Here is a 24,911-nt window from a genome sequence, read left to right as displayed (position 1 = left end):
TGTTATTTCCTATAACGTTTTATACAGAACACAAATGTAGATTTAATTAAGTTTGTACCACTTTAAGAATGATCTATTATATTGATTAATAATAGCTGTTTCTTTAAGTGGATTTATTCAGGAGTAAGAGGGAATAAAATATTATAGATATTTAACCCTCATATACTTCAATAATGCGGTGTTGTATCGGAGCAAAGGAATCTCACACTGAGAGACTGAGTGACAAGCTATACTTCATGAAATACAACAGAACAGGCAGGATGATTTACTTATCAGATCTCTCTATTAGCTCAGCGAGAAATAAAGTTCCATTCTGAGAAAGTACAGCGGTAAAGGAACTGTGCGTCTGTTCAATACTTAAGTACAGGAAGAATTCAGAGAATGTTGTCAGGTTAGCGAGCCGGAACGCTGTTGTTCATGAGAACTGCTCCTGCAGTTCCTTGCTAACACGGAGACTTGTGGGCGTGAGCCGAGAGAGTGCGGCTAGAGTGACAGGTGACGTCACACGCCGATCCTCGCTACAAACAGTAAGTTAATGTAGCGATTTGAGAAATCATATGAGTTTGTTTGTAATCCGAAAAAGTCTATTGTCCGGTTTATTTGTAAGGCAGTTGCTGAGTGCACAAATCAAATGACAAATGTAATATTCCCAGATGATCAGAGGTAGGTGAAATTGTAATGAAGGAGTCCTGTGGAAAACGGATACACTTGGATTTTGATATGTGAGACTCAGGATTCTTAAGAGATTTGCAGGTGCTTATCCAGAAATTTAGCAATGATCAGGAATCAAAAGTTATTGCTGTAGAGAGCTCAGGTTCAAGAGACTACTGTGAACATGGAGTCTAAATTACTAAGCACTAGGAACAGGGTGTTGTTAGGATTTATAGATTCAGAGTGAGGCTGATGTCATAGGTGGGAGGAATAGAGTATATTCCTGACATATCCCCCCCCCAGGGAAGGCAATAAACGTCAAGGACCAGGACGATCCGGATTGCGCCTATGGAACAGAGAGACCTTCCTAGGCGCATGCACTTGATCAGAGGGTTCCCAAGAGTCCTCGTCAGAGGAATATCCAAGCCATCTGACGAGATATTGCAACTTCCCTTTGTGGAACCTAGAATCCAGAATTGAAGCGACATCAAATTCTTCGGAAGATTGAGTTGTCGATGGTGGGGGAAGTACGATGTCCTGATTCCTCATAGGTATGTGAGGTTTGAGTAGAGATACATGAAAAGTCGGGTGGACCTTCATAGTATCCGGGAGACGAAGGGTAACAGCATTAGGATTAACAATTTTAATGATTGGGAATGGACCAACAAACAACCCACCCAGCTTTTTGCTGGGTATGCTTAATTTTAGGTTTTTTGTTGATAACCAAACTAGGTCTCCTGTCGAATAAGTGGGAGAAGGTCTTCTGCGTAAGTTATAATAGTGTTGGTGCTTTTCTTGGGACTTAGAGATGTTCTCCTTCAATGTATTGAAGATATTACGATGGTTGGCTGTGTAGTCTATAGCACTCGGACCACATGATGAGTTTATATCAGAGAGGTCCGAGGTAGGGTAAGAATTCGGATGGAATCCATACGTGGCAAAGAATGGTGACATTTTGGTTGTAGAATTTTCCGAATTGTTAAAGGCAAATTCTGCCGTGGATAGATAGGTAAACCAATCTTCTTGCTGATAAGAACAATAACATCGAATGTATTGTTCAAGCCATTGGTTCACCCTCTCTACCTGTCCATTTGTTTGCGGATGGAATGCTGTTGTGAATCGGTGGTCTATCTGCAAAAGTGTAGTAAGGGATCTCCAGAAACGAGAGGTGAATTGAGTTCCTCGATCAGAAGTCATAACCTTGGGTAGACCATGGAGGCGAACAACATTCATGAGAAATAACGTAGCTGTTTCTGAGGCAGTTGGTAACTTATGGAAAGCCACGAAATGGGCCATTTTAGTGAAGAGATCGATTACTACCATAATGGTATTCATTCCGGAAGAGAGTGGAAGCTCAACTATAAAGTCGAGAGAAATATGTTGCCATGGAAGGAAAGGGACAGGTAGAGACATGAGAGTGCCATAAGGTGCTGTTTTGCTTGCCTTGGAAGTGGCACAAATAGTGCAAGTCTTAACGTATTCCTTTATGGATTTCGACATTGACGGCCACCAATACCTTCTACTGATATTCTCCTTAGTTCTTCTTTCACCTGGATGTCCAGCAAGGGGGGTCTCATGATGTAATTGTAAGAGAAGTGGTCTTACACTTGGTGGTACATACAGTTTCTCGTTATAGTAAAACAAGCCATTAGAACCGGACTTAAGGTTGTGATAATGAATATTCTCATCGGAGGTATAGGAGTCCTTGAAAGCCTTAAATAGATAAGGAGTTAATCCAATAAAATTTTGAGTGGGAATTATAGATGTGCATTCAGGAATGTAGTCTGGAGGGTCGTCTTTTCTTGACAAAGCATCCGCCTTACCATTTTTGGAAGCCGGCCTGTATACGATGTGGAAATTAAATCTAGTGAAGAAGAGATTCCATCGCATTTGTCTAGCAGAAAGTGTTTTATTGGTTTGTAGATAAGCGAGATTTTTATGATCTGTAAAGATGATGATGGGCAATTTGGTACCCTCAAGTAGATGTCTCCAGTTTTCCAATGCCTTTTTAATCGCCAACAGTTCCTTTTCCCCAATAGGATAGTTTCTTTCAGGGGAAGTCATGACTTTTGAGTAGAAAGCAACTGGATACATTGGTTCAGTGGGTGAGGACTTCTGTGACAGTATTGCTCCTACGGCAAAGTCAGACGCATCAACTTCAAGAATGTATTGATAGTCAGCATTGGGGAAATGGAGGATCGGTGCTGAAGTGACTTTTTGTTTGAGTTGTTCAAATGCTGTGGAGGCTTCCTTAGACCAATGAAATCTGGTGAGGGTACTTGTAAGCTGGGTTAGAGGTTTGGCAATAGATGAAAAGTTTCTAACAAACTTTCGATAATAATTAGCGAAACCTAAAAAACGTTGAAGCTGTTTTCTGTTTTTGGGGGTAACCCAATTTCTTATGGCCTCAACTTTGTCTTCCTGCATACTGATCCCATTTGGTGATATGTTGTATCCAAGAAATGAGATGGTATCAGTGTGAAACTGGCATTTTTCAAGTTTTGCATACAATCTATGGGTACGGAGTCGTGAAAGAACTCGACGAACATCTTTTATGTGATTGTCAAGAGAACTTGAATAGATGAGAATGTCGTCAAGGTATATGACCAGGCAAACATCAAGTAGGTCTCTGAATACATCATTGATGAAATGCTGGAATGTTCCTGGGGCATTGCAGAGACCAAAAGGCATAACCAGATACTCGAAGAGACCATACCTTGTTCTGAAGGCGGTTAACCATTCATCTCCTTCACGGATTCTAACAAGATTGTATGCTCCTCTCAAGTCAAGCTTGGTATAGATGGTGGCATGTTGGAGTCGTTCAATCAATTCAGGGATCAATGGAAGGGGGTATCTGTTCTTTATAGTGCGTTGGTTTAAGTCCCTGTAATCTATGATGGGTCGCAGTGAACCGTCTTTGTTCTTCACAAAGAACATCCCAGCGCCAGCAGAGGAAGTTGATGGTCGAATGAAGCCTTTTCGGAGATTCTCATCTAGGTACTGCTTGAGATGTTCCAGTTCTGGAGAGGATAATGGATACAGACGTCCATAAGGAATGGAAGAACCGGGTTTTATGTCTATTGGACAATCGTATATCCGATGGGGAGGAAGTGATTCTGCCTCTACTTTACTAAACACGTCTTTATAGTCGGCGTACACCTCTGGCAAATGGGGTACATCTGGTGTGACCGACAAAAGAGTGGTTTTCGGAACACAATGTTGTTGGCAATAAGTTGAGTTCAAATCAACCTTCAATGTACTCCATTCTATAGAAGGTTGATGTTTCATGCACCAAGCTAAACCTAAAACAATAGGGAAAAGTGGAGATGGTATAACATCAAATTCTATTAATTCAGTATGTCCGGTTGAAGTAGTAACTGAGAGAGGAATGGTTTGATGTGTAATAGGACCACTTGCAATAGAAGAGCCATCAATAACACGCACAGCAACAGGTAAATGCTTAATCACACATGGAATTTTATTACTTTTTACAATAGCTACATTGAGGAAATTCCCATATGCGCCTGTGTCAATGATTGCTTCAGTCTGAAGGCTTCGCTGACCCCACTGTAAAAAAATAGAGAGTTTGCAGTAAGAGTGTGTCATGGTAGGAGTCTGTGTGGCTGATAAAGAAATACACTTACTTTTCTTTGCCTTTGAAAGTAAGGGACACTGATCAACAGCATGGGTGGAATTGGCACAGTACATGCAGAGTGAGTTTAATCTCCTCCTGGTTCTTTCCAGCAATGTCAGTGGAGCTCTTGCTATGCCTACTTCCATAGGTTCAGGTGCTGGTCTGGATTGAAAAGATGGATATGAAGATTGTGTTGGTTTTGGTACCAGGTCTGTATGACCCCTCTCTGACTTCCTCTCTCTTAGACGTCTGTCTATTTGGATTACGAGAGTCATGAGTGCTTCCAATGTTTTTGGTAATTCGGTTCTTGCCAACTCATCTTTGATGTTTTCTGCTAAGCCGAGACGAAACTGATTACGGAGAGCTATAGGGTTCCATTGAGAATCCCTGGCATACTGCTTGAACTCAGTTATGTAATCCTCAACGAGACGTTTGCCTTGTCTCAAGTTTCTCATTGAGGTCTCTGCTGAAAGCTGAGCATCAGAGTCCATGTACAACTCATCCATCTGAGAAAAGAAATCATCCAAAGATGCCAGAATGGGTTGATTAGTCTCAAAAGACGCATCTGCCCACACACGGGGTTCTCCCCGAAGGAAAGAGATCACTGTTAAGACTTTAACCCTTTCAGTGCAATAAGTCTTAGGTTTCAACCCAAATAATAAATGACATGCAGTCTTAAACTGTCGATATAATTTCCTATTGCCTGCAAAGGGTTCTGGTAGAGAGACTGTTGGTTCAGGGATTGGATCCGGTTTTGGAGCAATGGACTCATGTATGAATCTCCTTAGGGATTGATTCTCCAACTCTAATTCCCTTAATGCTGTTCCCATTTGATCAACTCTCTGAGAGAGGGAGTAAACAAACTGGGGTAAATCTACTGGTTCTGTAGTCATCTTGGCTTAGTAATATGTCAGGATTAAATTTTATCCCTGACCAGGGATGTTATTTCCTATAACGTTTTATACAGAACACAAATGTAGATTTAATTAAGTTTGTACCACTTTAAGAATGATCTATTATATTGATTAATAATAGCTGTTTCTTTAAGTGGATTTATTCAGGAGTAAGAGGGAATAAAATATTATAGATATTTAACCCTCATATACTTCAATAATGCGGTGTTGTATCGGAGCAAAGGAATCTCACACTGAGAGACTGAGTGACAAGCTATACTTCATGAAATACAACAGAACAGGCAGGATGATTTACTTATCAGATCTCTCTATTAGCTCAGCGAGAAATAAAGTTCCATTGTGAGAAAGTACAGCGGTAAAGGAACTGTGCGTCTGTTCAATACTTAAGTACAGGAAGAATTCAGAGAATGTTGTCAGGTTAGCGAGCCGGAACGCTGTTGTTCATGAGAACTGCTCCTGCAGTTCCTTGCTAACACGGAGACTTGTGGGCGTGAGCCGAGAGAGTGCGGCTAGAGTGACAGGTGACGTCACACGCCGATCCTCGCTACAAACAGTAAGTTAATGTAGCGATTTGAGAAATCATATGAGTTTGTTTGTAATCCGAAAAAGTCTATTGTCCGGTTTATTTGTAAGGCAGTTGCTGAGTGCACAAATCAAATGACAAATGTAATATTCCCAGATGATCAGAGGTAGGTGAAATTGTAATGAAGGAGTCCTGTGGAAAACGGATACACTTGGATTTTGATATGTGAGACTCAGGATTCTTAAGAGATTTGCAGGTGCTTATCCAGAAATTTAGCAATGATCAGGAATCAAAAGTTATTGCTGTAGAGAGCTCAGGTTCAAGAGACTACTGTGAACATGGAGTCTAAATTACTAAGCACTAGGAACAGGGTGTTGTTAGGATTTATAGATTCAGAGTGAGGCTGATGTCATAGGTGGGAGGAATAGAGTATATTCCTGACACACTCAGGTTGAATGGAACAGTGATTGCTCCTGGCTAACAATCGATGTGGTAGGTCTCTATTCTGCGATACCACACAATTTGGGACTTGAAGCAGTGAAATGTCTTCTAGATCAACAAAGTAACTATGATGAACCCTTAAAAGATTTTGTGGTGAGGGTGCTTGACTTCCTTTTGAATCACAATTATTTTAGATTTGAGGGTGAATACTTTCTCCAAAAACATGGGACCGTAATGGGTGCAAAATTTGCCCCCTCATATGCGAATATCTTTATGGCCTGGTGGGAATGGTCCCACGTTTATGGAGAACGCAACCCATATAGACAGTGCATCAAAGCCTATAAAAAGGAGAGAGAGAGAGAGAGAGAGAGAGAGAGAGAGAGAGAGAGAGAGAGAGAGAGAAAAAGAGAGAGAGAAAAAGAGAGAGAGAAAGAGAGAGAGAGAAAGAGAGAGAGAGAAAGAGAGAGAGAGAGAGAGAGAGAGAGAGAGAGAGAGAGAGAGAGAGAGAGAGAGAGAGAGAGAGAGAGAGAGAGAGAGAGAGAGAGAGAGAGAGAGAGAGAGAGAGAGAGAGAGAGAGAGAGAGAGAGAGAGAGAGAGAGAGAGAGAGAGAGAGAGAGAGAGAGAGAGAGAGAGAGAGAGAGAGAGAGAGAGAGAAAGAGAAGAGAAAAAGAGAGAAAGAGAAGAGAAAAAGAGAGAAAGAGAAGAGAAAAAGAGAGAAAGAGAAGAGAAAAAGAGAGAAAGAGAAGAGAAAAAGAGAGAAAGAAGAGAAAAAGAGAAAAAAAGAGAGAGAGAGAGAGAGAGAGAGAGAGAGAGAGAGAGAAAGAGAAAGAGAAAGAGAGAAAAAGAGAGAGAAAGAGAAAGAGACTAGATTTTGTTTCACTTATAAATCAAAACAATGTGAACTTACAGTTTACCTCCCAATCCGACCAATCACAAGTTCCATATCTAGATCTGATTCTAATGGGCGATGCTGACACAGGCCAGGTCACTACTAGCTTATACCGAAAACCAATTACATCTAATGTGATTCTACATGCACATAGCAATCACCCTAAGCATACAGGATTTGGGGTTGCAAAGGGCCAGTTCATACGGGTTAAACGTAACTGCTCTAGTGAGATTGATTTTGAGAAGGAAAGTGACTCTACTTGAAAGAGGTTTTTCTAAGAAAGTCATTAATAGGGCTTTACTAGAGGTTAGACGCATGGATAGAACACAGATGCTATCAAATAGTGTAAAATCACAGAGATACAATTCATTTGAAAAATATAAACCTATGTTTATAACTACATATAGTTCCCAGTTTAGGGAAATTTGCAAAATTATAGACAAGCATCTTCCAATATTGACTGCTGAGGACAGTTAAAAAGATTTTGTCCAATATGGATGCAATCATGTAGCAAAGAGAGGTTGCACACTGGGTAACATACTGTCACCTAGTATACTTAAAAAGCAACCTAGTGTTAGTAGTTGGTTACACACAAAAGGACATTATAAAATGTCACTTTAACAAATGCATAGCATGTGAGTGTACCAAGGTCACAAAAATCTTTCAATCAAAGGTTACACAGAAAGTCTACCTTCTAAATAATTGCACCAATTGTCGCACACATAATGTTATCTACTTAGTAGAGTGCACATTGTGTAATAAGCAATATGTAGGATGCTCCTCTAGAGAATCACATGTTCGCATTCGTGAACATCTCAATAATATAAAGATATTGCGTACTCAGATCTAGTGAGACATTTCATTCATTATCATGGCAAGAATGTCAGTAGTTTTCAGTGGCAGATCATTGAGCAAGTCAGAACCCCAGATAGAGGGGGAGATACCAACAGTAAACTTTTCTAAGAAGCTTACTGGATCCTTCAATTGAAAACCATCAGACCAGAGGGTTTTAATATTGAAGGTGATGTCATAAAATTTTGGCAGCGAGAGAAATCATAAGTTTGAGACATATTTTGAATACTTACCTCTCTGTTCAAATTTAAGTCATAAAAAACATCTTACTTAAGAATGAGTTTAAATAACAAATTGCTAAATATTAAATGTGGTTATAGGGTGTTTTATATTATTCCTAATATATTACTCATTACTATATCATTATCCTCTTTATGCTCACTGTCTCTAATCCATCTTAAATAGTAATATACATTACTTATGCATATATCTCTTTTTGCTCTTCAAACTTTCCTTTATGTAGATGTATATATTGCCTAAGAGTAGGTTTAATACAATTGACGTATATTCACAGGCATCTATATGAGATTTAGCCAAACTTTACTATATACTTGTGTTATAAGTTAACATCTACTGATTTGGAATTAGAAATGCACAATTGATGTACACTCCGAGATATCTGCATTAATTATAGATAGGATATTTATATTTATAGAGACAATGCATTATGTTGTAGTTTTGAGGGACATTTGGAATGTAACACACCTTATCCTCTTACCCCATACTGTGGTATCACTATCTTAAATTACTTTGTACATATGTAAATACTTTAAATCAAGTACTCATCGAGGAACTTCCGTTAGCAGGAGGGGCTTGACGAGGCGTCTGTGTTTGGCGCGCTCTGTGAAACCAGCTACACTCAGGCTACCCCCAGCTTATCCCAGGCCGTTGAGGCTTCACCAACCCTGGCCAGGGAGCCTGTTCGGCTCGGAGGGGTGCCTTTTCCCCTCTGAGGTGCAAGCTCAGGATAAGGAAGTCCCCCAGCCATTAAGACTCAGTGGCTAGAGTCACGATCGGTGCAATCAGCACAGAAACAACCGCTTTTGCTGTGGCAGTGCTCCCAGAACCCCGGTGACTGGAGGAAGGTGAGGCAGCTGACCCTGTCTATAACAGACTCAAGTCCCAGGATAGGAGCGCTATGTTGGCAATGCCGCAGTGAGGACATCTCCTAACGTTGACTTCCACGTTTTGAAAAGGACATCGGTCCCCCTCCCAGAACCCCAGGAACAAGGCTGTTAAGTATACTTTTATATATTCTCTTGCTTGCTTATGTGCCGGCCTGTTATGGGATAGGAGGGGGGACAAGATTGAGGTTAACCTGCTGCTTGAGTCCCAGGCGGACGTGTGTTGCTACTCGTGGAATCTGCTATTAGAAAGCAGTGAAGGAAGCTATCTTCAAGGGAAAGAAGGAGTTAAGAGAGAGGGTCCCCACATATATCAGTGGGTGATAATATTCCTCAACTCTGTCACACTAACCTATTATGCAGTTATATAGTGGAACTTTTACCTGCACATTCTGAAATTAAGGAAACGGTGCTGTCAGCCCCCGTCTGGCAGGACAGGGGGTTTCCGGCTGTGAACTGTTACCTGTGCAATTGGAAAGTAAGGGAACCGCAATGTGCTCCCCTGCCTGGTAGGACTGTGGGCTCCTTTCTTCAAGTCTCATATCAATTCGTTTATGAGTTGCCGGCTCAGGACTTAGCTAAAAGTATTAAAGAGAAGCTTTCCTTTGCCTACAGCAGGGCTACCTGCAGGACTTTAGCTACAATCTACATCTGTTGGGACTTGTGCTTAACGACTATAAGAGTCTTGGTCCCCCTTCTCCTTTACACATTATCTCTCTGACTCCATATCTTTGCTGTTGACATTATGTGTGATTAATGTTTTATGAAATGTTTTCTGAAAGCTAATGTAAGGCAGTTGTATACCTAGAAACTAAAAACAGATTAAGTTACTATCTGTGTCTAGGCAAAGACTCCTTAATGTATTGATATCTCAGTAGCGATTAGAGCTATATAGTGTCTGTGTTGAATCTCTCGCTGGGATACGATTCCCTATAATAGCAAGTGACAAGATTTATATATAGGAATATGTTGTGTTATGCCATAATTTCTCTGTATAATATATGATCCAGATGGGCTGCGCTATAGAACAAATCTACTTTTATATTATATGTGGATAAACTGCCTGCTTCAATTTTTTCTCTCAGTAATAGGCCATATATATTTTTCTATCTAAAGCAATAACATAGCTAAGTTTATCTGTTGTATATAAAGATTCCAGGTCTAAACTGTTGGATAGGATAATCTAACGAATCAAATTTTTTTTTGTATGAGGGGTACTATTTTTTCAGCTGGCTTCAGTCTCTCTTTTCAGTATCAGCTTCTTTGCATTAGCTAGATATACAGCCGGTGACCACTCTGACATAGCGAATACTAGGTTAAAGTCTCCCAAATCCATCTGATCCAGAGTGACAGCAGTATATATTGATCCCCTTTAGTCACGTTGAAGAATATTCTTACTTCTTCCTTCTTTTTTTCCCTCACATATATAGGCACTAACATCTTAATTTTTTTTTTTTTTCCGTTTTGTACTTATTGCCTTTTTTTTTCTTTAAAATTCACTAAGAGCACATTCTATTTAGATCACACACTACACTCTTTTTTTGTTCTTTTTTTTTTTTCTCTTTCCTTCTCTCTCTTTTTCTATTTTCCTCTCTTATCTCCCCTGCCTCTCTTGGCAGCCTAACACTTGTTTTTTTTTTTTTTCTTGCACCATTCATTACTCACCCTACATCACTAGTTGGTCGTACAACTCACTTTTGTTTTTCTTTTTTCTTTTTTTTTTTTTTGCCACTTTACTTTTATGGATAAATTTTTAGGGATCAGCAGGAGCGATTCTGGTATAATGCCACCTAAAAGCAAGGATAGAAAGCCCAGGTCAAGTATTGGCAGCATAGAGACTGCCGCATCTGATCTTTCACCTGGCTCTAACACCTTAATCGACACTAATAATCTAGTCAAACAAATATCGGATTTATTTATGCCGCAGTTTGAAGGAGTCAAAGTAGAACTAACTACCTTAACAAATGAGCTTAAACTAGTATCTAGCAGACTTGCAGAGATTGAAAATAGGATCTCCGATCTAGACGATTTGCAACAGGCACAACAATCCCGATTAAACTCTCAGGCTAAAAGTATAGAAACTATGCAATCTCGTTTAGAGGACTTAGAAGACAGGTCACGGAGGAATAATTTAAAGATTGTAGGTCTCCCTGAGAGCCCTGAGTTTCTAGATCTTATGAAATTTGTACAGAGCACGTTACCAGAACTGCTCGATATGCCCCCCTCTAGTACAGAGATTATGGTGGAAAGGGTCCACAGGTTGGGTACATATCAAAATAAGGAGAACCCCAGAAAAGCTAAAAGACCAGTTCTGGTAAAATTACTGAATTTTCAAGACAAGCAGAGAATCCTAGCATATTATAGAAAGAAAACCATCGTAGAGGTAAATAAAGAACGTATTTTACTATTCTCGGATTTCTCTGCTGAAACAGCCAATAGGAGGAGAAATATGGCCCCATGGTGCTCAAAGCTAATAAATGCAGGTCACCAAGCGATCATGATCTACCCTGCCAAAATTAAAATCTTTTCAGAGGATAAGGTGAATTTTCTGAATTCAGTAGAGGAGGTCAGACAATTCTTGGAGAACAATAAAAACACAGTTGAATAATGTTTAGACAGTTTTATATAAGTTTATCAGCTATTGGGTGTAATTTCTTTTTTCTCTGTCACTGTATTGTACCGACTTGTCAGGATGTTTATGTTTTTGTCTTTTTTCCTTTTTCTTTTTTTTTTTTTCTCTCTTCCTCTCTTTCTTTCCTCTTTCTTCCTCTTTCTCTCCTCTTTTGTTATGGATGCTCTCTCCTCCTCCTGGGGCTACTGCTATGTCCCGGTTAAGATGTTGTACCTATTAAGAGAATTAAGTGATACATTTTTATAGATGAAAAAATCAATTAGCTTATTATCCTGGAATGTGGGTGGGTTCTCCTCCCCTGCTAAAAGGAAAAAGATCATTCATCATTTAAAAAGTTACAAATCGGATATTGTCTTCCTGCAGGAAACTCATCTGAGCCTGCAGGAGGCAGAAAAGTTAAAAATCAGTTGGATTGGGGAGGTGATTGCGACATCAGCAGTCAGAAAAAAGAGAGGAGTTGCATGTATTTTCAATAAAAATCTTGATTTTAACTTAATCTCGCAAGAGAGAGATGTGGAGGGAAGATACCTTATTCTGAAAGTAGAGATTAACGAGTGTCAGTATACGCTGTGCAATCTATATGCCCCGAACGAATGTCAGCCACATTTCTGGGATGGATTATACGCAAAATTAGTTAATTACATAGATTCTCAATTGATTATAGGGGGCGATTTTAATAGTGTTTTTCTTCCTCAGCTGGATAGACTGAGAACTGGGGGCTCTTCTAGATCAAGAAAAGAGGCCAAAATATTGACCTCCTTTTCAAAAGGACTCAAATTAAAGGATATTTGGAGAATCCAACACCCGGACGAGAAATTATTTACATGTGAATCGAAAGTACATCGTACCTTCTCAAGAATAGACATGTTTCTGGTATCTGAAAGATTACTGCAATTAGAGATGAACACAGATATTAAGAACATAATTCTATCTGACCATGCTATTATATCTCTCTCTATCCAGTTGAGGAACAGGGGGGCCGGTCTTGAGGCTAAATTTTTCTTTCCTAGCTTTTTGTATTCTAATATTCCCTTCAGAAATTGGCTGACTCAGAAATGGAAGGATTATGTATATCAGAACAAGGAATACATTCCTAAAACAGAAATATTTTGGGAGGCCGCAAAGGCCTGTCTAAGGGGGGAAATTAAGGCATATATGGTTAAAAGGAAAATGAAGATTAGAGCGAGGGAAAGTCAAGTGAACAATTATCTCAGAAATAAATTTGTTAAATACACTGATAATCCTAATAAGGACAACTGGGACTGTTATCAAAGGGCTAAGAGTGAGAGAGAGACTTTTCTATCTAAAAATCAGATACAGGAAGATATGAAAAACAAAGCTACATTTGGTACTTTCTCCCCGAAGACTGCTAAAATGCTCTCAAATATTTCTAAAAGTAAGAGGAAAAACAATTATATAGGAACAATCATATCAGAGGGTAAAAAGTATAATACTCCGAAAGATATCGTTGAGCAATTTCAACTATTCTTTCAGAAAATATACTCCCCTGCAGAAGTTGACCAAGAGGCGAAAAAGTCTTTTTGGGAAAGCATTAAACTACCAAAAATCACCTCAGATCAGTTAAATGTTTTGAATAATGAGATCACCACAGAGGAGACACTTACCGCAATTAAAGAGGCAGTTTTGGGGAAAGCACCTGGGCCCGATCAATTACCGATTGAATTTTATAAAATATTATCGGAGGAGATTGTTTTGACTCTCACAGATCTGTTCAATAAATATTTTCTGCTGCATTCTAGACCCTCTCGGTTTTTCACCGCCTCAAATATTACCCTTATCTTAAAGAAGGAAAAAGATCCTAATCTAATGGACTCATATAGACCAATCTCTCTTCTTAATAGCGATTACAAGCTATTAGCAAATATATTAGCTAACCGTCTTAAAAAAGTTATAGGGGATGTGATTCATCCGGATCAAACCGGATTCATTCCCGGCAGGTCAGCACAGAAAAACATTAGAAGGGCTATGACCATAATCGAATATATTTTAGCATCCCATAGGACGGGGTCAGGGCAGAAGCAAGATTTTGCGTTGTTAACGGTGGATGCAGAAAAAGCCTTCGACTCTGTCCTATGGGATCATTTGTTAACAGCTCTCAACAAGTTTGGTTTTTCAGGTCATTTCTATGAATATATCTCACTCCTTTATCAGAACCCAATATCTTTTCTTAATATTAATAATTTGTTATCGGACCCAATTATACTGCATAAGGGAACAAGACAGGGGTGCCCTCTTTCACCATTATTATTTGATATTGCCATCGAACCACTGGCGGTGAAGAGCCGAGAGATTTTGGAAGGTATAAGAATAAAACAACATAAAGTTACGCTTTCTCTTTACGCAGATGATATCCTCTTTTATATAAGAAACTCTGCTAAAAATATCCCAATCTTAATTAATATTCTATCAGAATTCAGTAAATTTGCTGGGTACAGAATAAATCTATCCAAGTCCGAGATTCTCTGGATTATAAAGAATAGAAAGAGTTATATTCAAAACCCCTTTAAAGTAACTGATAAATCTATCAAATATCTGGGAATAAATCTTTCAGCAAACCCAGAGCAATGGTACCATATGAATCTTGCTCCCATTTGGAGAAGTTGTTTAGCTGAATTCCAGAAATGGAGCAAACTCCCCCTGTCACTCTCTGCAAAAATAGCATTGATCAAAATGCGAACGCTTCCAAAATTATTATTTTTTATTCAGAATATCCCTTCATTTCTGAAGAGGGCTGATATTAAAAAGTTTAATTCGGCCTGTTCCATCTTTCTCTGGGCCCCAAAGAAACCCCGTATCTCATTATCGAGGTTAATGCATCCCAAAGATCTGGGCGGATTTGCTCTGCCAAATTTAGCAAACTACAATTTGGCATGTCTCGCCCGAATTGCTCTAGACTGGCTCACAGGAGCAAATTTCATTGCTAGCTCTGATGTGGAAGGGGCTATCATAGCGCCATATGCCCTTAAGGCATTGTTACACACTGCCCACCCAGCAAAGGTACGGGATCTCCTATTAAAACATACTTTCTATAATGTTGTTCTAGCGTGGCATAAAATCTGCAAATTATTAAAAATAGAAAACACACTTTCTCGCTATTTACCGATCAGGGGTAATCCTGATTTTAAGGGTGGCTGCGAATCCTCAGCTTTTAGGAATTGGGCTGCCAATGAGTTGAGGTTTTTGAATCAGGTAGTAGATCCAGTTTCAAATCATATAAAAACATTCGAATTACTAACTAGAGAATTTCAGTTGGATAAAAGATCCTTCTATGCTTATTTACAAATAAGACACTTCTATTACAGTAAGAAACCTATGGTCGAGGACCCCTGGACCTTGGGTCCACTTGATTCTGTTATTAACAGATTTTTACAGGGAAACCATTCTATATCATATATTTATAGACTGCTGTTATTGAAGGAGGCAGAGATGAAGGTGGATAACCTTTTTTCCATCTGGAAATTTGACTTTCCTGAATTGGACAGGGCAAGGAAATTTTCAAGCAGTATGGCAATCAGAGAATCTCATTGTAAGCTTCTTAATAGGGCCTATTTAACGCCTAGTAAGATGGCTAAATGGAAGGGGGATATGTCCTGTTATAGATGCAACTTTCCGTCAGCAGACATTTTTCATTTATTCTATGCCTGCCCAAAAATGATCAAACTTTGGAAACAAGTGGAATATTGGTTGAATAGATTTCTGCCAGATAGAATTGTATTGAAGCCCTTGGCTATCTTCTTCTTGGTGTCGAATAAAACATGTAATAAGCCTCTGATTAATACTCTAATTCTCCTAGTCAGACAGATGATACTCAAAGCATGGAAGGAGAAAAATGCTCCTAGTATAGCGTCAGTTATAAACAATGTTCACTATCAAATGTTACTAGAACTATATGATCCGCTAATATTTGAGGAAAATAAATTAAGAAAATATTTTGCTAAATGGGATAAGGTAATTTTGAGCAGACCTAGTGAGGTCCAGTTACAGATATTAAAAAATTTTCGTAACTCACCGGTTTTTTTACAATTAATTCTATCAGAGAGCTACCCTGATCTCTGGAGACAATGGTTTCTTTGAGGTGAAGGGGTGGGGGCCCCGGGTGGAGGAAAGAGAGTTAGTACAGGCCCTTCTTCTTTTCTCCTCTCTCCTTTTTTTTTTTTTTTTTTTTTTTTACTTCTTTTCTTCTCTTTCCTTTTATGTATGTATGGAACTCCAATAATGAGAGAAATTAGAGGAGCAGACTTGGTTTGAGATTCCAAGGTGATATTATATGTACTGTTGTCAGCTATTATTATTGTGTTTTTTAGAAGTAAGATTGTCAAAGTGATGACTCATGTAATGCTGATATTCTCATTATCTTTGGAATGCTTAATGTTGAAGCTGTATTTGATTTTGAATCCCTCAATAAAGAAAAAATATGTTTAAAAAAAAAAAAAATCAAGTACTCATCTGCCAAATACATGACGTATCCATTTCAAATAGTGGAATAACTTATTGATTCATATTCTTTTATTGCTAACAGCTGGAGCTAAATATTGCACTGAGCGCCGGGCTATTTAAGCCCGGAGCTCAGGTGCATTAGTGTGTCTATGAGTAAGGCTACAGCAACGCCGAAACGCGTAAGACAGTACAGCTCCAACTGTTCTTATGGATTATATCTTGTTTTAAGCATTTTTAGTTTTTTCATGTTTTTTTTTACAACATAGTGCCTAGAGACTCACCTGGTTTTTTTGTACATATCTATTGGAGAAGTTTACCAGGTTAGAATCTCAGCACTCAGGCAGTCACTTCAATGCATGGGGCTACGTAATCGTAGGAGGGGGATCTCATTGGCCAACAGGACGGATTGCGTCACAGACCGGAAGCAAACTGGAAAGGAGACCAGCGAAGCAGTTGTATCGGAGCGGTTCATCTCTTCATTGACGCCAAGTCACGAGCGATCATCACAGCAGATCAGGATGGCAAATTTGGAGAATACAGGTGTATATTTTCATTTTACATGCACATATATGTATGTGTAGTTATGGGGCTTGTGGGTCCGTGTTTCTGGCGAGTTTTCAGAGTCGCCAGAAACAGCGAGTTTCTGGCGAGTCTGCTCCATAACCCTGTCCGCCTGCTCTGAACAGGCGGACAGGAATCGCCATAATTCAACCCGATCGAGTACGATCGGGTTGATTGACACCCCCCTGCTGGCGGCCCATTGGCCGCGAGTTGCAGGGGGTGGGTTGCACCAGCAGCTCTTGTGAGCTGCTGGTGCAATGCTGAATACGGAGAGTGTATTGCTCTCCGCATTCAGCGAGGCCTTGCGGACCTGATAAGCACTGTCGGATCAGGTCCGCAAGACCTTTGATAAATAGGCCCCATGGTGTCAATATCACTTTTTGTGTGGCGTTTTAAGAAAATATGCTCTGCTATCAAATTTGCGTCATTCATTTGGTATCCTTTGTTAATAAATAAACCAAAGTAGGTTGATAGTAGCTCAGGAGCATGCATGTGTCTTTAGGAGTCTATAGCAGCAGTTTTTGTAACAAGATTTGTAGTAATGTTATACTGCTGCCACAGAATGCTAAAGACACGTGCACACTAGGAGCCTACTAAGGTTCATTCTTTAACAAAGGATGCCAAATATGATAATAGAAGTAAATTAGATGTTGGGGGGGGGGGGGTTTGGGGGGGGTTTCCCGCATGCTCTGTCTGAATCATGAAAGTTTAATTTTGAAAATGTTGTCCCTTTATTATAATTTTCTCACTCTCTCTTATTATCCTTTTACTAGTTTGAACACTTTGGAATTTTTTCTTTATGCTATTCTGGAGTACTGTAGTGTTCAGCACTATAGCCAACAGGGCAGTACCACGTGATACACAGCCGAGCCTCACCTTGACAGCAGTGTTTTGATAACCAGTATTGGAGATACTCAGCGTGCAAACAAGTTTCATGGTTTCATAGCTCCAGTCACAAGCGTGGATATCTAGTGTGGATTCAGGATCTTATCTGATTTTGCTCCCTGCCAATACACCTACATTTGATGGTAAGAGTATTTCTGAATGTTTCCCTGTAAATCTGTATTCAATAGCAGTTGACCGGAGTTTAGCTTTAAGGAGGATGTCTATAGACTCATCCAGCTTACGCTGATGTGTGTTGTTGTTTAGGGCAGTGTGTACAGGAGATTTGCTGCTTTGTCAATACTGTGTATAAGGTAGGAGCGATAATAATCGCGGTCCGTCACAATTTTAAAATCTGTACCTACTCGCCGTGCTACATCAATGACTTATGTGCTTTAACTGCCCAAAGTGCTTTTATAAAGGATAGGAGTGACCTCCGTCACGGTTCCTTATGCTCACATCTATTGGACCATGCTTTCTCACACAAGTTGTTTAAATAACCGGTTATCACCACATATACTGATATATTCATATTTTTTTTATTTTTAGGCAGTTTTCTTAACATGGACTTTATCTTTCCCTTTATTAATATGTAAGACGGCAGGACACTTACCGTTTAAAGATCTTCTGAGTTTGGCTTCTCTTTCTCCATCATTATCCAAACCTTCTGCCTTCAGCTTTTTCCAGTTCAGTTCATCTTTCTCCTGTATTTTTAAGTCACTGTGAAGTTCTGCAAGTTTCACAGCAGAAAGCTGAAGCTAAATAAATGAAAATATCACATTAGAAAAGTAAAATCAAAATACATGTAAATTTCAATCATATATAGTTATTTTTTCATGTTTATAGAATATAGTATTCTCCCCAGAACCTATTTAATGGTCACACCACCTGGCTGAAATATAATTCAATATTAAGATAAAATTAGATATTGTTGTTTCGATGTCTGTTGCACAAATTATCAATAGATCAATTGATGTAAAATTAGGCATTTCATTTGTGTTTTTGATAGCTTAAAGGGACATCATAGAGCAGTGGTTTCCAAAGTGGGTGGTACTGCACCCTGTGTAATGATGGGATTACTGAGAGGGGCACTGATAGGCATGAGAGATGGAAGGGGGCACTGGGATTACCATAGGGGGCACAGTAGGTAAAAAGTGGAAGAGGATACTAGTGGGTCCCTTCAAGCTCAATGATCATAATTTGTTGTGCTTTAGTCTAGATGTCTCAAGCGAAACAACTTTCTTGCTTTGTATTTAACCTTTTACCACTCTCTGCTTTTTATTTTATGATAATTTAGAGGTTTAAATCTCAACTTGTTTCTTTCTGACTGTGATATATTGCAGACACTTACACGGAAGGCTTGCATTCTTTGTTTTATCAGTGCTGTACATTAACACATTTTGTTAACATGAACTGTACAGTTTGGAATTACTGTGCAGTAGCAGGAAACAATAGCAAAAAGTCTGGTGTGCCTGTCTTGAGTAGCTCTGCACAATCATCTGACAATGGTTTTCTACTCTTCTGTCACCAGGAAAAAAAAAAAACTGTGCAGTGTGCACTAATGAATACATTTTTCAGAAACTTTATTGGTGCATTTGTAGAACTATGCTCTGTGGAAAGAAATCAACTCTAGATTTCTAAATGTGGCGATTTAAAGGGATACTAAACCCAAATGTTTTCTTTAATGATTCAGATAGAACACCAATCAGCAAGTGCTACCCACGTGCTGATGCAAAAATGGGCCGGCTCCTAAGCTTAGATACCTGCTTTTTCAAATAAAGATAGCAAGAGAACAAAGAAAAATTGATAATAGGAGTAAATTAGAAAGTTGCTTAAAATTGCATGCTCTATCTGAATCACGAAATAATATTTTTTTGGGTTTAGTATCCCTTTAAAGACTCTTACTAAGGGACATAAAACCAGACAATGAGAAACTAGTATCACTTTATCAAGTACTTATGAATTCAGTGACAGTCCAACAGCACAGTCTCCAGTATGACTCTCTATTGAAACATAGGGTCAACAGAAATAGGCGACATTTCAAGCACTCAGCTCTTAATCATGTCATAATTAACATATTCACAATCTCCAATATATAGCTATGCAATATTCCATAGAGTAGAAAACCAGACCATATATCGCCTTACAAAAATGAAAATTAAAGATGCCACCTAGTAGTCACTTTCAGCAAATATGCTCCATTTAATTTAAAGGGACATTAAACACTTTGAGATGGTAATATAAAATGATAAATTATATATATATATATATATATACATATATATATATATATATATATATATATATATATATATATATATATATATATATATATATATATATTCACGTTTTGATTGGAGTAGCCGTGTTAGTCCAGAGATTTAGATATCAAAATAACAAGAGTATTGCATTGAGCAATGATACTTTTTTTGATTGGACTAACTATACATTTATAAGTTGACAAGCTTTCGGAAGAGTTCCTTCCTTTATCAAGTCTAAAGCAATACTGAGTAATGGAAGGAACTCTTCTGAAAGCTTGTCAACTTATAAATGTATAGTTAGTCCAATAAAAAAGTATCATTGCTCAATGCAATACTCTTGTTATTTTGAGATATATATATATATATATATATATATATATATATATATATATATATATATATATATATATATATATATATATAGATATATATATATATATATATATATTCCATTCTGAAATTGTGAGCTTTTCAGTTCCTGTTACTAAATGGAAGGGCAGAACACTTATGTTCGACACAGCCATTGGCTGCACACTCTAGTGACCTATTTATAACTGTCCCTAATTGGCCAAAGCTGAGAAGGTAACCTAAGTTACAACATGGCAGCTCCCATTGTTTTGTAGAGACTAAAACTTTACACTTATCTTGTCAATAAACAGCTAATGAAACTTTTAAAAATACATCTACATGTTATTCTCAGATTTATCTTTTCTTTGAATGCTTCATTCTGTCTCAATTTATTCAGTGTTTAATGTCCCTTTAAGGAATGTGATTGTTATAAACAGTATATACACATAAGTTTTAGCAAAATGTAATTTACAAAATGACAGTCAAATCCTTCTCTCTGTTCAAACCTTTAGGATACATACAGTCATGGCCACAAATATTGACACCCCTGCATTTCTGTCAGATAATGCACCACTTCGCCCAGAAAATTGTTGCAATTAGAAATGTTTAGGCATTCTCATGTTTATTTATGGTTTGTATTGGTATGACACAAAAACAAAAGGCCAAATCTGACATATTCCACTCAAAACTTGGAAAAAATGGAATGGACAAAATTATTGTCACCTTCTCAAAATTATAAGAAATAATTGCATTCCAAGTTTGTGATGCTCCTGTAATTTGTAATTAAACTCAACTGTATCAATTAACAGGTGCTGACAATATAGAAATCACACCGGCAACCAGCTAGAATGGTGAAAAATGTATTCAACCTTTCTGTTGTGTCTCTGTGTGCCACACCGAGCATGGAGAAGAGAAAGAGCAGCAAAGAATTGTCTGAGGATTTGAGAACAAAAATTGTGGAAAAGCATAGACAATCTCAAGGTTACAAGACCATCTCCAGAGATCATAATGTTCCTGTGTCCACTGTGAGCAACATTGTCAAGAAGTTTACAGCCCATGGCAAGGACGAAAGAGAAAAATTGATCAAAGATTGCAACTAAGAATTGTTCGAATGGTGGATAAAGAACATTGATCAACTTCCAGACAAATTCAAGCTGGCATTCAGTCACAAGGTACAAATGTTTCAGCACGCACTATACGTGGCCATGTAAATGAAAAGGGACTCTATGGTAGGAGACCCAGGAGGACCCCACTTCTGACACAGAAACATAAAAAAGCCAGATTGGAGTTTGCCAAAACTTACCTGAAGAAGCCAAAATCGTTTTGGAAGAATGTGCTGTGGACAGACGAAACAAAAGGTTTTTGGTGAAGCCCATCATTCTACTGTTTTCAGAAAAAGAAATGGGTATTTTAAAGAAAATAATACAGTCCCTACAGTCAAACATGGTGGAGGTTCACTGATGTTTTGGGGTTGCTTTGCTGCTTCAGGTGCTGGATGTCTTGACTGTGTGCATGGCATTTTGAAATTTGAAGACTACCAAAGAATTCTGTGATGCAATATAGGGCCTAGTGTCAGAAAGTCGGGTCTCTGTCAGAGGTCATGGGTCTTACAGCAGGACAATGACCAAAAGCTTGAATCAAAAAGCACCCAGAAACGGTTTAAGACAAAGTGCTGGAGAGTACTGAGCTGACCAACAATGAGTCCAGATCTTAATCCCATAGAGCACCTGTGGGGAGATCTCAAAATAGCAATTGGGAAAAGGAACCCTTCCAATCTGAGAGACCTGGAGCAGTTGACAAAAGAAGAGTGGTCCAAAATTCCAGTAGAGGTGTAAGAAACTCATTGATGGTTACAGGAAGTGATTGATTTCAGCTATTTTTTCCAAGGGGTGTGCTACCAAATATTAAATTGAGGGTGCCAATAATTGTGTCCAGTCCATTTTTGGAGTTTTGCGTGGAATGTGTCAGATTTGGCTTTTTTTTCTCCACTTTTTTGTTTCAATTTTCTGGGTGAAGTGGTGCATAATCCGACAGCCATTTGGCCATGACTGTAGTTTCCGAAAGGGAAAACCAGAACGTTTTTTTGTTTTTAAAGTAGTTCCCGGTCTCTAATCTAAGATAAGTTGTAAAAATAAGGAAGCCCCTGTCTCATCCCATTTTGTAGGTGCAGGTCATTTAGTAAGCCAATTGCGTTGAGAAATTATTGATAGTATTAAGAGAGACGTAAGAGGGGAGGAGACAGGGGACTACTTTTAAAACATTTGCTTGATTCCCCAATTGGAAACGATGATATCCTAAAGTTTTGAACAGAGAGCATGTGATTGACTTTTTGTGATTAAATGTGGCTAAAACCTCTGTGTAAATACTGTGTATAGAAATCACATTCTTTAAAAAGAATTGAGGGTATTTTCTGGAAGTGACTGCTAGGTGATATATGGTCTGGTACTTTTCTATTCTATGCAAATTGTTTAGATATATATTGGAGACTGTGAACGTGTTAATTATGGCATGATTAAGAGCCGAGTGCTTGAAATGTTGCCTATTTCTACTGATCATGTGTTTCCATAAAGATTCATACAGGAGACTGTGTTGGAGTGAATTGATAAGTACATGGTTTGGTCTGTTGCTGGATCTAACTTGATGGCTTGATAACTTTATCAAGCCCAACCATCACATGAAAAATTGTTTGAATAGTAATTACTAAACATGGTATATAAAACTCTTGCACAGTGACTACCATCTTTAAAAAACTAGTATTACAATATCAAGATGATACAATTTTAATTAATACAACAAAAAATAAAAATTTAATAAATGTATAAATATTTTTTACAGTTAAGCTAGGGGGGCTGATGATGAGTATTTTAAGACTAGGTAACCTGCACTATTATGTTTTTAACCTTTTTGTGGGGGACCAGCAGAGCACTGATGCTGATCCAATCAGCCGAGTCGTGCGACTAGCATTGCTGACTGGATCCGCAGCAGATTCTGCTTGGGACCAACCGACTTTGCGGGGGTGAAAGCAAATACAGGTGCAGGGTCGCTAGTCTCAAAATTACAAAACAAATTAGAGCTTGTAATTGTTTTACTATAATGTCCCTTTGAATCCAAAGCACATATTAATTGCATAATTTAACATCATTTTATTGCCTCATAAATTTGAAGGTTTTATGCACATGTCCAATATATATATATATATATATATATATATATATATATATATATATATATATATATATATATATATTTAAACAAAATGTAACAGACATTATCAGTTAATAATAACAAGCACGAGTGGAGTGATAACAGTTACATATGAGCGATAAGGGGTTTATCGTGGGTGTTTGCGCTCGTCGGATTTACTGCTTGCAACTGAGCCAAAATGCAAAAATGGACACAGTTGTATCATCTAGTTTTTTTGTAGGTTATGGCAAATGTACAAAATTAAAAAAACAAAACAATATTATATGGATTTAAAAAAAAAATAATAATCACGATATGCAGAACAAATAGATAAATATATTACAATAAGTTACAAAGACATTTTTTTGGGTTACATGAGAACACACAAAACAATGATAAAAATCTTCGCTGAGTGCAAACATTAACTTACAAAAGGATTAACCTTTACATATCTAACATTAAAGGAACAGTCTAGTCAAAATTAAACTTTCATGATTCAGATAGGGCATAAAATGTTAAACAACTTTCCAATTGACTATTATCATTCAATTTTCTTTGTTCCCTTGGTGGTATTTTTGAAAAGCTAAACCTAGGTAGGCTCAAACTGATTTCGAAACCTTGAAAACCGCCTCTTAGCTCAGAGCATTTTGAATTTTTTTCACAGTTAGCCAGTACTAGTTCATGTGTGTCATATAGATGACATTGTGCTCACTCCCGTGGAGTTATTTAGAAGTCTTCACTGATTGGCTAATCTGCATGTCTGTCAAAAGCACTGAGATAAGGGGGCAGGCTGCAAAGGCTTAGATACAAGGTAAACACAGAGGTAAAACATATATTAATATAATTGTGGAATGGGTCATAAAGGGATTATCTATCTTTTTAAACAATAAAAATTCTGGTGTAGACTGTCCCTTTTACTTTTAAGTTAATATGTTTTATTCACCAACTAATAATTCCCAAGGCCTGTTCTTCTTTTGTAACAGTCAGACAAATGGCTAATTCATGACAAAGGAATCAAGTGAAACACAGCGGAGGTAACAACAAAGACTTGATTATACAGTAGGAAATCAAGGTAAAGTTGAGACAGGAGCTTACCAGACACATTTCTACAGATTCCTGTTTTATCCTGTTTGTGTAATGGGTCTTTTCATATGCAGGAGAGGGGGGAAGGGTTTGCTTCTCAGCCCTTTTCAGTGGATCTAACAGCTTAAAGGGACACTGAACCCAAATTTTTTATTTTGTGATTCGGATAGAACATGCAATTTTAAGCAACTTTCTAATTTACTCCTATTATCAATTTCTCTTCGTTCTCTTGCTATCTTTATTTGAAAAAGAAGGCATCTAATCTTTTTTTTTGGTTCAGACTCTGGACAGCACTGTTTTATTGGTGGGTGAATTTATCCACCAATCAGCAAAAACAACCCAGGATGTTAACCAAAAATGGGTCGGCATCTAAACTTACATTCTTCCATTTCAAATAAAGATAGCAAGAGAATGAAGAAAATTTGAAAATAGGAGTAAATTAGAAAGTTGCTTAAAATGTCATGCTCTATCTGAA

General features: G+C 38.1%; 1 protein-coding gene across 1 annotated transcript in view; it reads right to left on the bottom strand.

Moving 5' to 3' along the window:
• LRPAP1 (LDL receptor related protein associated protein 1) overlaps window positions 1-24,911 on the bottom strand; it is a 112,970-nt gene that overhangs the window by 74,374 nt on the left and 13,685 nt on the right. The window contains exon 2 of the mRNA XM_053704181.1: window positions 18,175-18,319. Within this exon, the coding sequence (XP_053560156.1) occupies window positions 18,175-18,319 (145 nt within the window). The remainder of the gene's footprint in view (window positions 1-18,174; window positions 18,320-24,911) is intronic.

The sequence above is a fragment of the Bombina bombina genome, chromosome 2, assembly GCF_027579735.1.
Source record: "Bombina bombina isolate aBomBom1 chromosome 2, aBomBom1.pri, whole genome shotgun sequence".
Lineage (NCBI taxonomy): Eukaryota > Metazoa > Chordata > Amphibia > Anura > Bombinatoridae > Bombina > Bombina bombina.
This window is presented reverse-complemented; position numbering and strand designations above follow the sequence as displayed.